Source organism: Paroedura picta, chromosome 4 (assembly GCF_049243985.1).
Source record: "Paroedura picta isolate Pp20150507F chromosome 4, Ppicta_v3.0, whole genome shotgun sequence".
Classification (NCBI taxonomy): Eukaryota; Metazoa; Chordata; class Lepidosauria; order Squamata; family Gekkonidae; genus Paroedura; species Paroedura picta.
This window is the reverse complement of record NC_135372.1, coordinates 129772388-129787671: the sequence shown is the minus strand read 5'-3', so window position 1 is coordinate 129787671 and position 15284 is coordinate 129772388. Positions and strand designations below refer to the sequence as shown.

Here is a 15284-nt window from a genome sequence, read left to right as displayed (position 1 = left end):
AAGGCAGCGTTCATAAATCTCTTCTTGAGCCTGAGCTGCAAAGTCGAGAGGATTAGATGTTAAGGCAGCAGACTTCTTCCCACTTGGCTCAAAGTAAATTTCTTGGAAACCAAGAAAACCCCATAGAAATCAATCAGAGGCAGGTGTGCATTGAACCGCTGCCCAAAATCTTACTTCAGCTTGGCTGTCTCAACAAACCACGGCTCATAGCTACAAATTAAAAAGTGTGTGAGTTTTCAGCATTTAAATATGAAGGGTTCAAAACCTGGGAGAGAAGCCATTAAGAACCTTCTAGAGCAGGGGTAGTCAACCTGTGGTCCTCCAGATGTCCATGGACTACAATTCCCATGAGCCCCTGCCAGCATTTGCTGGCAGGGGCTCATGGGAATTGTAGTCCATGGACATCTGGAGGACCACAGGTTGACTGCCGCTGTTCTAGAGCATACGGACTGCTGAGCCATGTGCCTCTAGAACAGGGGTGAGCAAACTGTGGCCCTCCAGATGCCCAAGGACTACAATTCCCATGAGCCCCTGGGAGAACTTCAAACCCAGAACCCAGAAAGGCCTTTCTCTTCCCCTTCCAGCTTTGCTGCTCTCTCAGTGGAGTGTCTGCACAAAATCCTGTCTTGAGAAAAGGCTGTGAGAAAAAAAATATGTCCTTCTGATCCTCCAGGTAGGGCCTGGAGATCTCCCAGAATTACAATATCTGGACAACAGACATCTCTGGAGAAAATGGATGTTTTGGAGGGTGGACTCCATGACACTGTACTGCACTGAGGTCCTGCCCCTCCCCAAGCATCACCCCTCTCCGGGCTCCACTGCCATAGCTCCCGGAATTTTCCCTACCAGGGCTTTCAATCCTAGGCTGAATCTGCACCGAGCTTTTATTCCAATCTAGGTCGATTCAATCCCTGCCGGCTACACTGAATGTGATTTCCATTTTCATTTGGGGCAATTTACATTTTCCATCTGATTGATGGATCCGGCGTGACCCTACCTTTCCGCTGCGATATCCTGGAGTGGATATAACCCTCGATATTTGAAAAATTGGCATGAGTAGATATGTAGCTCTCTGCTTTTCCCAAACTAACTTGCTGCCTCGAGCCTCCAATGCTGTAGAAAAGCCCTGATTGGCCAGGGTGTCAGTTTAAATGCTTCCTTGTTCCCAGCTTGCAAGGCTTCCCTTAAGGGGGAAGCCCTAACTTCTTTCGGCAGAGATTTTCCTCTTGGCTTTATTCCCCCTCCTCTGCTGTCACCAATCCAGCCCCCCCCTCCGTTCAAGAATAGAAAGAAGAGTCTCCTGCTGCGCTTGGCTCCCCCCTCTCCTGAGCTTCCCTAATTATGTGCAGAACACTTTCTGTTTCAATGGGGGGGGGGGATAGAGGAAGACCCGAGTTCAAATCGATCTGAATTCAGCAGGATCCACAATGGAATAAACAATGTAAGTGCAGAATCAGCCCTAGCCCCCCCCCGGCCTCCCCCCCCCCCAGTTAACAGGAAGAAATGCAAAGAGACAAATCATTCATCTGCTTGATCTGCATAATTAACATACAATTGGCTTAATATGCAATGGAAGCTACCTGGACTGAAGGGACCTGCTTAGAGCAACCCTGTGATTGGATTACTTTAAGGAAGTTATCATTTCTAAACGGACAGAGCCAGGATAAGCATATAAAGGGTTCCAAATTAATAAAGCACACGCTATCATGACTTGAAACTTTTGTTGATGAACAGCGTGTCTCAGACCCAGTAATGTTCTCTGAGCCTTTCCAAGCCTTCTTCGGAGGTCCAGAGTTTTAAGAATAGAACGAGGTATTACAGGTCCACCATCCAAAACCACAACAATCCCAGGTCCAGTTCCCCTTCCTTTCACACAACCACAAATTCAACTCACCTCACCTCTTGGCATGCTAAGAGTATCATTTCCCCCATCCCTGCATAGCCCAAGCAAGTGGAATCCCTTCAGATCTCAGAAGCAAAGCAGGGTTGGGCCTGGCTAGCACTCGGAAGGGCGACCTCCAAGGAACATCAGGCTCATGGCATGGAGGTAGGCAGTGGCACACCACCAGCGAAAACCTCTCTTGCCTGGCAGCCAGATAATCTTAGGATTGTCTGGCTATATTACACATATGCCATATGTTAAATAAATAATAAAGGTAAAGGTATCCCCTGTGCAAGCACCGAGTCATGTCTGACCCTTGGGGTGATGCCCTCTAGCGTTTTCATGGCAGACTCAATACGGGGTGGTTTGCTAGTGCCTTCCCCAGTCATTACCATTTATCCCCAGCAAGCCGGGTACTCATTTTACCGGCCTCGGAAGGATAGAAGGCTGAGTCAACCTTGAGCCGACTGCTGGGATCGAACTCCCAGCCTCATGGGCAGAGCTTTCAGACTGCATGTCTGCTGCCTTATCACTCTGCGCCACAAGAGGCTCTAAATAAATAATAATCCCCTGAAAACCATCTCAAGAAAGAGAGCAAAGTATAAAATCTATCCCCGGGGTGGCGTGTGGGGGGAGAGGAGAGAAATAAATCAACCAGCCAGCCAATCCCAGAAGTCCTCACTTTTAAAAATTATTTGGGTCTACTTAACACACACAGTTCTCCGCGTGTCCGATAGATCATTTAACAAATTGCTTTGCGGTCCTTCCAGGGCGTGGTGTAAATGACTGATTTAAACCCACTGCATTGTTCGGGCTGCATTGTTCTTCATCAAGTTGAGTCATTTGTATGTGAGGTGTCAAACCCCTCTAACAAATAACGGCTGCCAGACAAATCAAGTTCCCTCATCTTAAAGCTGTGGCTAAATAGTTTATAGCTTTAATCTGCTCACTGAGGTGTGCAGTCTATGACAGTAATTATAAATGCAAGGAGAAATTATAGCTGAATGCTTTAACTGCATTAGGAGCCATTTGATGAACATTCATGATTGCCTGCTCATTTTCAACAATAGAGGGCATGTTAGTGTCAGTGCATTAGAGGATTTTCCCGTTCTGTTCCGCGCATTCTTCCATTTACCACTGAATTGTCAGTTGTCTCCTACAAAGCAATGTGGAAGGGGGAGGGGGGGGAACTACAGAATCTTTAAACTTGATGGGTTTAGAAAAAAAACAACAGAAAAGACAAAGGAGCAAATAGAAAAGGGGGGGGGCCATCCCTGTTTGTCATGATGCATCCCCCTCCCCTTTCTCTTTGTAACATCCTTATTTTTTTCAAGTTGGTTTATTTCGGAGGACTGCTTGTTGACTTCCCAAAAGAATTTGGAAAAAAAGAAATCGTCTTTCGGAGCGCGACAGAACTTGGGATTCCAAATCTGCTTTCGACGCCCAACCTGAACTCTGGAGACGGCAATAAGAGCATGTCTGAGCATGTACAAAGTGTTTCTGCCGGCCACTGAGTAACCACGTCCTGTCCCTGAGGATTGCTGAGGGGGATTTGTGAAGACTAGCGAGGCTCTTTGAGGAGGGGCCCTGCTCAGTGGACAGGCTCTGCTTGGCATGCATGAGGGCCCAGATTCAATCCATGAAATCTCCCGGTAAAGGATTTGGCAGTAGGTAACGTGAAAGGCCTCGGCCAGAGAACCTGGAGGGACTCTGGGTGGACAACACTGACTTTGAGGGGCCGAGAGTCTGATTCAGGAGACGAAAGCTTTGCTTGTGTTCAGGCGTGTACCCATTCTGCAAACGTTAACGCCCTTTTAATGTGCTTTTGCGGCTGTATTTTCCTGTGCGGAACAGGAAAATCCACCCCCGAAGTGCACAGAAAGCATTTGAAGCAGGCCTGAGCCGAGTAGGTTTTTAAAAATATATATATATAAACGGAACTCTTGTCCTAAATCTAGACAGACAAGCAGAAATCATAAGCTGAACCCTCTTGGATCGTGTCTCTGGCTTGTCATCCTGTTCTAAACATAGACCCCTGCTGCCTCTGAAATGGTTCACTGCAAATCCTAAACAGAATGACACCCTTCTAACCCCACAGTGGCCTGAATAGCCCGGAATGGCCCACGTTTAGCAGCGCTTGGGAGCAAAGTAGGGTTGCAATGGGAGATCATCAAGGGAAACCAGGGCTCTTCTGCAGAGGAAGGCATGGCGGGCCACCTCCACTCCTCTCTTTCCATGAAAACCCCGTAAGGGGTTGCTAGCTTAATTATTATAATGTAGTTTCTGGACTTGAGTGGATGTAGAGCCAATGTGTTTAGGACTGCGCCGTTAGAAAGTTGTTTGGGAGGATCATTGATGCTCATCACTGCGCTCTGCCTGCTTGGAATTCTGTCCCGCAATAAGTTGAACAAGCATTGGTCAAAGTCCAGCTTCATTCATGCGAATGTGGGGCACGTGAGTACCAGTTGGAGATTTTCAACTGGGGGAAAAGGCTGTTCTAGGGGGGCTATTTGTCACTGACCATCAGGGCCCAACCATAAATCAGAAATTAAACTTGGTGTCGTGATTAAGGGAGGCAGACTCTAAGCTGGGTAACTGGATTTGATCCCACGCTTGTCCACATGCAGCCAGCTGGGTGACGTTAGGCTAGTCACAGTCCTGTTAGAGCTGTTCTCACAGAGCAGCCCTGTCAGAGCTCTCAGCCCCACCTACGTTACACGAGCCCTTGCCAACTGGCCATGCTGGCAGGGGCTCATGCGAATTGTAGCCCATGGACATCTGGAGAGCCGCAGTTTGGCCACTGCTGGTGTACTGATTAGGAGAAGCAGCTTCTAATCTAGAGGGTCGGGTTTGATTCCACACTCCTCTGCTTCTGAGATCTGACAAGATTGGGCTAGCCTGGTCCAGCTACCAGCTACCTTTTACAAAAGGTAATCAATCAATCAATCAATCAATCAATCAATCAATGTGTTCATCAGGAAGTATGATCCATATAGGCAGCAGACACTATGCAAAAATAAGCAGTGTGACCAGAGTGACTGAATTACTTTTTTAAAAAACTCTTGTTATCAATTTTGTATGTGTGTGTTGAGGTCAGCCTTCATAGGGCAGGACCACAGGGATCACAATTCTGTATTTAGCATGTTAAAAAGGCACCCTTGTTCTCCTCCCAGACTTTTGCACCCATTCGGCACACGTTGGATAATGCACTTTAGAAATAGGTTTTCCTGCTCCAGACAGGAAAATCCAGCTGCAAAAGCACATTGAAAGACATTGGTGTGGGTGTGGGATCACAATGAATTTCCAAAATTTGAATAACAAAAGTTCCAATAATGGCTCTTCTAGTGCACCTGCATTTTTTTTTTTTTTTTACAAAACTGAAGTTAGAATTTGCCTATTAATAAAGATTCAGAGGAGAATAAATATCTTTACGACTGAATGCTAAAGGAAACTCTTTATAGCGTCTCGCTTTCCGATATTCAACAGCTCCTGGAGGCAGCAAGAAAAGTAGACGGGGGAAAAACACCCCTGCAAGTGACTAAAACTGAAAGGATGACTTTTTTCTTTTTGGTAAGGCTGATTTAAATCCAACATAATGGTCTATTATAATACAAAATGCAAATACCTGTGAGATGCACAGGAGAAAGAGGGGGAGGAAAGACTATGTAAGAGAAAAAACACTCCTATATCTACATTAGGTTTGTTAAAAATGTATTCAAGATCTCTGCTCTGTAATATTATTAAATATCCTTCAGTGCTCAAGGAAGAAAGTGGAATTTAGGAGGAAGGGAAATAGAAATTTGACAGTTGGTTGTTTTGAGAAGATTTTGACATTAAGTTCAGACTGTCTAGCTTTTCAAGATGATGTTTTAATGCGTAGAACAGAAGTAAATCTTTCACATTTCAAATACCACAATATCCCTCATGCTTAATTTGTGATTTCTAAATATATGTCAGCATTCTAGCCAAGGAGTTGAGGTTTCCTGTTAGTATTTTTATTCACACATTTAGCAGCTCCTTAACGTAAGCAAAACTGAATTTTATTATACGACATCAATGGCAGATTCACGGTCTTTTAAACAAAAAGTATTTCGTCCTGCATAGGACTTACTTCCAGCATCCAAGGAAATATTAATTGGGGAGGGGGAGGTCTCCCCCCTCCCTTTTTAGCACAGCTTTAAAGGATTCAGTCAAGCTTTCAAAATCAAAAAGAAATAATATATAATAAAATCTATACAATGCTATTCAAAAGAGCTCATAATTTCACAGAATTTGTGCTGTGATGCATACCAACTAAAATTACAGTTCCGGATAACCATCCATTCGTCCTCGCGTGGCTACTTAAATAGATTCTTTACAAGATACTAAGATGCAGCTTCCTGGAATATATAAATTGTAATTGAGTTGCAAATAGGTAACTAACAAGTTTGGAGTACCAAAAAATGACTGGAGACAATGACTCGTTTTAGAGCTACACCGGGGGTAATTCTGGCAATTGAGTAATTGGAGAGGTGACACGTTTGAAAAAGAAACCCGAGATTGGTCCTTTTCGATTTCATCTCAGTTTGCATCCCGGTCTCCTAAATGTTGAAGGATGTTAAATTCTACTTAAGGGCAGGGTAGTTTGCACACGAAGGCAGCCGTCCTAAGCATATTGACCAGAAATGACACGGAATTGAACTTCTGACTAAAGAATCTGTTTACAACTTGGATGCTACGGACTAGCTTACCTGCTGCATCTCAAGCGTTTCTTAAACCCTAAGATATAAGGCCTTTCAAAATGGTTATTTTCATCTATCCAAGCAGATGCCTGTTTCTGGCCAGCACCCAAATGAGTAGTTTGTCTCCATATATTTAAGATGCATACAATTCGCAAATATCAACATTGTGTTTGTTTTGTTTTTTTATATCTCACCGGAGGGAGGGGGGGAAGGCTACAAAACTCTTTTCTGCTTTTAACCCCCTCTCCTCTGGGCCTTTAAACTTCTTTTATCATCCAGTATGTGGAATTTTAAATTGTGGAATAATAATAGCCCGGTGCAAATCTAGACCTCGTGAGAGAACTACGGGACTTTTTTTTTTTTAATTTAAAAATGTTCTGGTTATAGTAATGCAGCAAAATTGCGTATCCGGAAATCAGCTCTTTCAAACGAGTTTGCGTAGAGTGTGTTTTCATTGCCTTTTTTATTAGCTTTTTTAACGGCTCTGTTTTATTGGAGAAGGGTCCAAAGGCGGCCTCATTACCTTTTCTACTAAGGGGCCCTCGTGCAGCTGTGAGGCGTCATGTGGATCTTCTCAACAGCACTACAATGGTAATCACGCCACTTAGCCAAATCCAGAGTCAGTTCATCAGTAAAAGTGCTACACATTTGTAGCTTTGGACCATGCCAGACCAACGGGGGAGAACGCGGAGGGTGTTTCCGCTTTGTGGCCGGTTGCCAACTGTTTCTGTCCTAGACGCTGCTCCTGTACGGCTGCTTGTTTGTTTTACAAAATTTATATCCCACCTTTCCGCCCTCACAAAGGCCCCCCCTTAACGGTACTGTGCCTTTATCAGGGGACGCTTCTCCTCAAACTGTGACAGGCCTTTGCCTTTTTGTGTCTCACCATTTCACTTTTTTTGCCGCCTGCAGCTCAACCACATTCCGCACAGAAAACGACAGCAAGCGAAGCAGAGTTGGGGAAGGTGGAGGAAAAAATGACCGTGCAGGAATAAAAGTCAGGTAGCTATGGTTGGCCGTAAACCCCTCTCCGCAGGAAGGAACTCTTTAATACTTGCTGGTTTGTATCTTCTCCCATAATATTCTTGCTGTTGGAAAGGTTATGTTTAAGCACCGTCCAGCAGAAATGCTCTCCCTTCCCGGTAGCCCTATGTACGACACTCCGGCTCAAACACAAATCATAGATGTGTGCGACTTGCGCTAACCAAATCAGGGATCCCATTTCAGGGGATTGAGGAAGAAAGGCACTGAGACAAAAGGACTGGGCGAAGCCAGAGGCACAGAGTCTTATTTGTTGTGGCTGCTGCCATGAGGCTTCTCCATCGAGGCAAAAAGGTTTGGATGGCTAAGAAGACTTCCCTGCTCGTTTTGCTGGCTGGAGCTGACTTCCAGGCCCTCTCTTTTGCACTCATAAACCGGATGGCTCTATTGGAAGGGAGTGGGGTTGGATTCATCACACCACAGAGTCTACCTAACAGCTGTAATACATAGAAACGTCAGCCTGACCATCCACACCGTTAATCTAAGACACCACATGCAAAAAAAGGCAGGGGGAAAACCCTACCCTGTTGAGACACTCCGACCAGTGGATAGGGGAGGAATGAGGAAGCAATTCTGTACCCCATTGCAGACCCCCGTTTCACCCCTGTGCTATTCTAGGTGTTTGTTGACCCCAATAGGTGTGGTTTCGGGTAATTCAGGAGGCTGCAGGAGACAGGGGAGAAATTCATTGCTATAAGCACCATTTGAGCCAAGTTAGAGAAGATCCACCTCTTTTGTATGTGTGCATGAGTATGTGCCATCAGTTATGACTTATAGTAACTCAGTGAATGGATGGATGGATGACCTCTGAAATGTCTTATTAACAGCCTTGCTCAGGTCTTGCAAACAGCGGGTTGTGATGGAGTCAATCCATCTCCAATTTGGTCTTCACCTTTTCCTACTGCCTTCCGCTTTCTCTAGAATTGTTGTCTTTCCCCCTATTGTCTACCCTGTATATTATTTGAAAAAAATATCTGCCCAATCCTGCTGAATGTATATCCTCCAGCAGACTTTAAGGTAGCATGCAGTGTTATTAATTTAAAGTCACGGTAGGTCCGATTTTGCAGTTAAGCAGTTTTTATTAGTCATGCACCAGCCTACACAGAAGATTAATAAACATTAGATGTAAGTGCATTCTTGAATTACGCATCTCTTCTTCTTTTGGGAGGGACACAAATTGTATAAATTGTGGGAACAGTCCAGCAAACACTGGTTCTGTGCTACCTCAATTCATTTTGTTATGAATTCTAGGCTGGTAAGGATAGACCAAGATGAGCAGGGTAACTCAGACCCTAACTCTCTCTCTTTCTCTCTCAGGTCTCAGGAGGCAGATTCTCCATTCATCATTCAGTGGTGCAATGTAAGTCTTCACAACAGGTGTCAGGTTCATATTGTCTTTGTTCCCCCCTGATGTCTCTCCTGGTCTGCCTCTTTATAGGATCTTAGAAATTGTCATCTGTGGGTTCCTATCTCTCTGTCCTCTATATTGGAGTACAGCCCCCAGTATTTCTCAGTTCTCTGACTTGATGGAAGCTGTACCCTTCCAGAAGCAATGGGAAGGATCACCAGAACTTCTGGACAGAATTGTAATGGAGGTACTAGGAGAAGAAGAGCTCTGCTTTTCTCTACCAAAAGGAGTCTCAAAGTGGCCTACAAAGTTCAGGAATGATCAAAACAAACAGACCGAGGGACATAATATTTTATGGAATTCATCATGCTAGGGTTGCTGGCCTCCAGGAGGTAGCCAAAGATCTCCCGCTTTTACAACTAATCTCCAGGCAACAGGGACCAATTCTTCTAGTGAAAAATAGCTGGTTTAGCCTGTGGACTCTATGGCAATGAAGCCACTCCTCTCCCAAACCCCGCCCTCTTCAGGCTCCGCCCCCCAAACTCCAGGTATTTCCCAATCCATTTTCTAACAATTCCAGAGCTTCACACCAAGGTTGGCACACTGATATGGTGCTTCCAATTTATTTATATTTCTTAGGCTTATATACCACCCTTCCCAACAGGCAGAAGGGGTATGGAGAAGGGGTTGAACTTTGGTCAACATCTGGAGACTGGGAATATAAACTACTTACATCCAATATTTGCCCCAAAAGAAAGAGAACCCTGAATATAAGATGGCTATCCTCAAACTCGTATTGTTTGTACGTACTTCTAACTTGTATAAGGATGCAATATGATTCCCACTTTTTGATGGTGCACCTGCTGGTGTGGGGGACGAGACTTCCTTTTGGCCCAGTCCAATAAATAGGTGATGCACAGGGTGCCAAGATTTGGCAAAATAAGCAACGAGCAAGACTTTTATACTTTATCTGTGACAAAGGAATTTATTACTTTTTATATGTAACAAAGGAATTCCACAAATCATTCTAGGAGGCTGTATCATCGTTAAATAACCGCTGATTTTGACATACAGATTTCCCCCCTGTAGTTTGGTCTGTTTTACAGTTCAGTTACAGAGACTTCACATTTTTGCAGATCAGGAATGTTCTAGCGGCAGCCCATAAAAATTCCCAGCTGATGAAGTCATTTTTTTTTTGGATCCGTGAATATGAATATAGGTGACAAACTATCTAATGGACAATTACCTTGCAGAGACTAGACGTCACTTATTTGGATACATGCCCTTTGAGAGTTCCTTGACTCTCAGTGAGTTCTCTTGGCTGCGCAGAAGCCATGAGTGTGGCCTACATTTAGACAACGAAACCACTTTGGATGTTCTAAGTGGCGAAAGAGATTCCCAGAGATTCTGAGTTTGGACAGAGGAGAGGAGACTGTGTGTTTCTGCCTTGGGGATAGTTCCTAGAGATGTAAGGAAATGTAATCCGAGCATGTTTACTGGAGTATTTTTTTTACTCTTTTATTTTACGCCTTGTAACTATGTTTTAGAAGTCTATTTTCATTTCCAGCTGCCTGGAACACAGAAAACTAGTTAAATGCATTGCGATAAGAAAAGAAAGAAAGCTGTTCACTTTCCTTCTTCTCCTTGCTCCTTTGGAATGACTAAAGTGGATTTCCCCCCTCCCATATGCTTGTATCATTTTCCAACCTGTTGGTGCTGCAAGTATCTCTCTAAGTTGCCCCCCCCTCCCTGCAACTTACTGGGTTGTGTTTTTTAATAGCTACCTGAGTAACTTAACACCCAGAATAAAACTCGGTTGTTCTGCCACTGAACTCAATTTTTTAAAGAGTGGATTGCTTCTTTGCAGTCTTTTAGGGACACATTTCAAGAGGGTCCCTTTCGAAAGAGTCCAGAACCACTCTTTGGTGTCATATGAGCATCCAAAAGCTGTTTTATGCTAGCTCGGATTTCATGATAAATGTCACCTAACAGAAGATGCCCATATTTGTTGCTTCTGACCTCTGACCCCTCCCAACTTCATGCTGTTCCTGGGATCCTCTGTACCCGTCAAATAGTATTTCAGAGAGCCCCTTGAGCCGCAAGAGCAGGGGGAGCCAGGAAGTCCCATTGGAGTGATGGGAATGCCTTTCATTAGATGAGATTGATCATGGAATCTAAGACCCTTTGTCCATATAACCTGCTGCTGTTTACCTTGACTGGCATCTGTGATCAGCTGGTGTTCCATTCAACCTTTCCCAGTCCTATTAGCTGAAATTCTTCAGCTGGGGAATGCCAGGGAATAAACCTGGGGGCTTGTACATGCAGAATTTATACTCCTACTGTGTGATAGACTTTCCCCATACCATTTTTTCATAATAAGGTATGAGGTGTATGAACCGATGGCGTTGGAGATGAAGGACAGTCTTCCCTCAAACGTATCTGATGCACTCTCAGCAATTGGACAGAGTCAGAAATGCTTTAAAGTTGAAAATTTAAAGGAATATAATAATAATACAACAGAGAAATCCCATGTCTGAAACTGGACACTGGAAATACACGAAACCCTCGTCCAACTTTCTACCATGCCTCCTGCCTGTATTGGCAGGCTAGGGATAACAGGGCGCCACAAATATTACAAGCCGAGAGCAGTTTCAGTAGAAGCCATGAAAGGGGAGGGTCCAATGTGATTTGCTTTTCAAATGCAGGGTCAACAGGTGAGCTAACTAGGGAAGAACAGGGGATCGAGAGCCAGCAAAGCTGCCAGATCATTTCTCAGCGAAGATCCCTGCACTTTGGACAGGAGTCTGACTGTCTGCAATGCACAAAAGTGTATCACGGAAATGGAGCCATGGGAGAAAGTGCGCTCATTAAATGTCTCCCTTCCATGCAGCAGGCACGGACCAATGTGCCTTTGCCCAAAAGGGAACCCATATTCCAGGGTTCATTATTTTTAAAAAAAGCAGAAGTGCTTTAGGAGACCCCTGTTACGAGCATAAGAGTGAAACCCATTTTGCAGTTAAGGCATGCATACCTTAGGAGTTATTCTTCATCCACTTCTGCTACAAACTGTGAATGGTGTTCTGGTGACTTGCTGTGTGTTTTGCTTAGATGAAGTTTTACTGCATGTTTGCTCACAAATGTCCGAGAGCACAACTTACATTTGAACTTAGAGTCTGTGTCCTCTTCCCCAGCTATTGTTTCGGGAGATCTCTGAACTGAAACTCTGGAGATTTCTTGCTCTACCTTGGTTTGCTGCTCCACAGCCAACTTGTTCATGTCTTTCATTTGGAACCCTAGATGGGATTCTAAGTGGCCAATGTACGTTGACGGGGTTCTAAACTGAGATGCACAGTCACTGCAATAAAAGATGGGGTGCCCTTTATCCATGTTTTTCAAAAACTTGGTTCCTCCAGTTTTTCTGAGCTGGTACTTCACATTGGCCAGCCAGTGACTGATGGTCGTCATGGACAGTCCAGTAAATTTAGAGATTTGCATGCGTTCTTGAGGGCCCAGATCCGACAATAAATATTTACCTTCGGAAGTTTGGAAGAGACTGGAAGCAAACTGGGCCTGCAAGATGAGGAGGTGCTGAGGATTCCAGTTGGACTGCCTTCCCTTCCTTTTGTGTAAAGTGGAGACTTCCGTCGAGACATCTTCGAAACGCCGGATGTCCATTTCCAGTTTCATTGGTGGGATCCTAGAGGAGGAAGCAGGTTTTGGCGTTGTAGCTTTGGGGAGAACTTTGACCATGTCTGCAATGTCGGACAGGGCGTGCTTCTGAGACGGGGAGGCGCAAGATTGTGCTTGGGCAGATGCTTCTTTCTTGCTTTTTGATTTGGTCAGGTCTATGGGCTGGTCGTTGTTTTCAAACATGTAACGCCTGGAGGTAACGCTTGCAGATTTGGGTGGCGTTGGGGCAGGAGATAAAACCGGCTTCTCCATCATGTTCAAGCTAGGCTTATGGAACACAGAGACTGAACTGGAAGTGGGGCTGGAATTGGACTGAGGCCTCAAAGGCTCGTTGGCTTTGCCCAAGTGGTTGTTCAGCACCGATTGCAGGGCGCTCAGCGGGTTTAAACAAGGCAAGTCGGAGGAATGGATAGGGGTAGCGCACCCATTGCTTAGAGACAAGGTTCCTGGCTCCTTTGTTTTTGATTGTTCTTTCTCCTCGTCTTCTACTGCTGTGTCCTCCTCCTTCAAGGGACTTGGATCTGACCTTCTGGGTTCTATACCTACTTCATCTGGAGGGAGAGACTCCCCATCATTCTGACTGTTTGGGGCTGTGTCTGTTTTGTTCCCCTCTTTAACATAGTCCTTCTGCACTTCCTTTTTGGACTCTGCTTCCTTCTTCACTTGAGTGCATTGGGGCATGTTCGTTGAGACAGGAACCAGAGGCATCACTTTCCACTTGGGTGCAATAGGCCTCAGCTTATTTGAAACGGTTGGCCTGACTTGGAGAACTTGGGACCCCACCGGCAAAGAAGGCTTAGATCCTTCCGAAAGCTGATAAGCTGCATGGATGCTAGGATATGCACTCCAACTGGGGGCCCCATTTTGGGCTTTGTTGATGGCTGTGGTGACTGTATTTTCTAAAGACTTCAAGATATCTCCACCGCCTTTTGAAGCATCTTCTAAATCTTCCTCTCTAAGATACTGGTACTTCATGGTAGGATCCATGGCCTTCTGAAGGGTGTCTTCATAATCTTCGTTCTTTACTACTTTCTCATCTTTGTTTGTTTCCTCAGGTTTACTTTGCTTGCTTTCTTTTTTCAGCTCTGAAGCCGGAGCTGAGGGCTCTGTAGCTGCGTTGCTGGAAGGTTTCGAAAGCGGGGCATCTCCAGGCGGTGCCTCAGAAAGCGACTGCATTTTCTCCACAGCTAGGGGATCCAAAACAAGTTGCTTCCCTTTCTTTGAGGCCGAGCTCGTGACTTTCAGGAAGTGACCGGTGACCATCATGTGCGTCGTAAGCTGCTGCAAAGTATCGTGGGAACTCCCGCACTCCATGCACTTCAAAATCTGTGACTTGCATGCTTCAAATTGCCACGTGTAACTGGCACCGTTCTGGTAGCCATAGCGATTGTTAGAAGACAACTGCAGGTTGGCATTCTTCTGAGGAGAAAAGGTATCTGCAAACGACCCGGTGGTAGAGTCTGGGGAGCAAGGCCTGTTGACGTCGAAGACGCGTTTCTTCGCGGGAGTCACCATTTTGGAAGAAATGGTCGGGACTGGCTCCTTCAAAGGCACTTTTTGGTAGTGTTTTGTTTTGATCATATGAACACTTAGATCTTGAAGGGAATCAAAGGAGTCGCCACAGAACATGCACTTCAAAACTTTCTGGGCGTCTTCTTTGTCCATGTCCTGGAAGGCCCTTTTGCGGGGTTTGGAGTAGCTCGTCGGCCTGTGCTTGTCTTTTTTGTGGTTGTCGTCTTGGTAATGGCCGCTTTCGTTCATGTGCACCGTGAGCTCCACCAAGGTATCGTAGGCGGCGCTGCACTGCCGGCACCGGAACCGACTGGCGCCCGTGAATACCGTCCCGCACATCTTGCTACTCTGCCTGTAGAGCTGCACAGAGCTGAAAAGGTTTGGTTTCGAGACGGGCCTGGTGGGCAAGCTCTGCTGCAGGCTTTTGGTCAAGGCATCCTGGTGCCAGTCAAACTCACTTTTGCTGGCCCCGTTTCTGTGGTCGCATCCCCTCTTCTCCGAATTGGTCAGCTTGAGTCCTAACCCTAAGCCCGTCCAATAAGAGTCCGAAAGGATGTTGGCATACACCGCTGTCATTTTGTCCATGCAGCTATGGGCTTCGCTGGGAATTTTGGGCTGGGCGTTCGCTTTGGAGTCCTGCGTCTCTCGGGAGCAAAGGCTTTTGATGTCAGCCACCTGGTCACTTGCGTCACTTAACAGGGATTCATTCTCGACATCCTGGTTGGAGATGTGACTGACGGGAGAATTCTGGTAGCTAAAGCTGCCTTTCAGATCGGGGCCCAGGTCGTGTTCTTCATCTGTGCCGGGGTCGTTGCTGCCCTGAAGGCGAGCGGTCGAATTGCTCTCATTGTCGTCCTCTTCTTCCTCTTTGACGTCTTCATCCTCTTTCGGATCATCTTCTTGGACGTAACCTGGAAAGGAAGATCGACATGTGAAATATTGGCGCGGAGGAGAGCTCTTTAAACATTCCTTGCTCGAGATCTGGCATTTGCTTTCCCTACAGGATTTCACTTTAACCTTCTACTTTATAGACTGTTAGCACAAGATGAGAAAAAGCTGGCGAGGCTCGCCAGTTTTTTTGTTGGCAGAC

The 15284-nt window shown here is 45.5% G+C and overlaps 1 protein-coding gene across 2 annotated transcripts in view; it reads right to left on the bottom strand.

Annotated features, from left to right (window-relative positions):
- The window catches only part of TSHZ2 (teashirt zinc finger homeobox 2), a 421574-nt gene that overhangs the window by 129392 nt on the left and 276898 nt on the right, over positions 1-15284 (bottom strand). For both annotated transcript variants that reach the window (XM_077335642.1, XM_077335643.1), the window contains exon 2: positions 12024-15105. In XM_077335642.1, coding sequence (XP_077191757.1) covers positions 12032-15105 — 3074 coding nt within the window. In that variant the 3' untranslated portion in view covers positions 12024-12031. The remainder of the gene's footprint in view (positions 1-12023; positions 15106-15284) is intronic.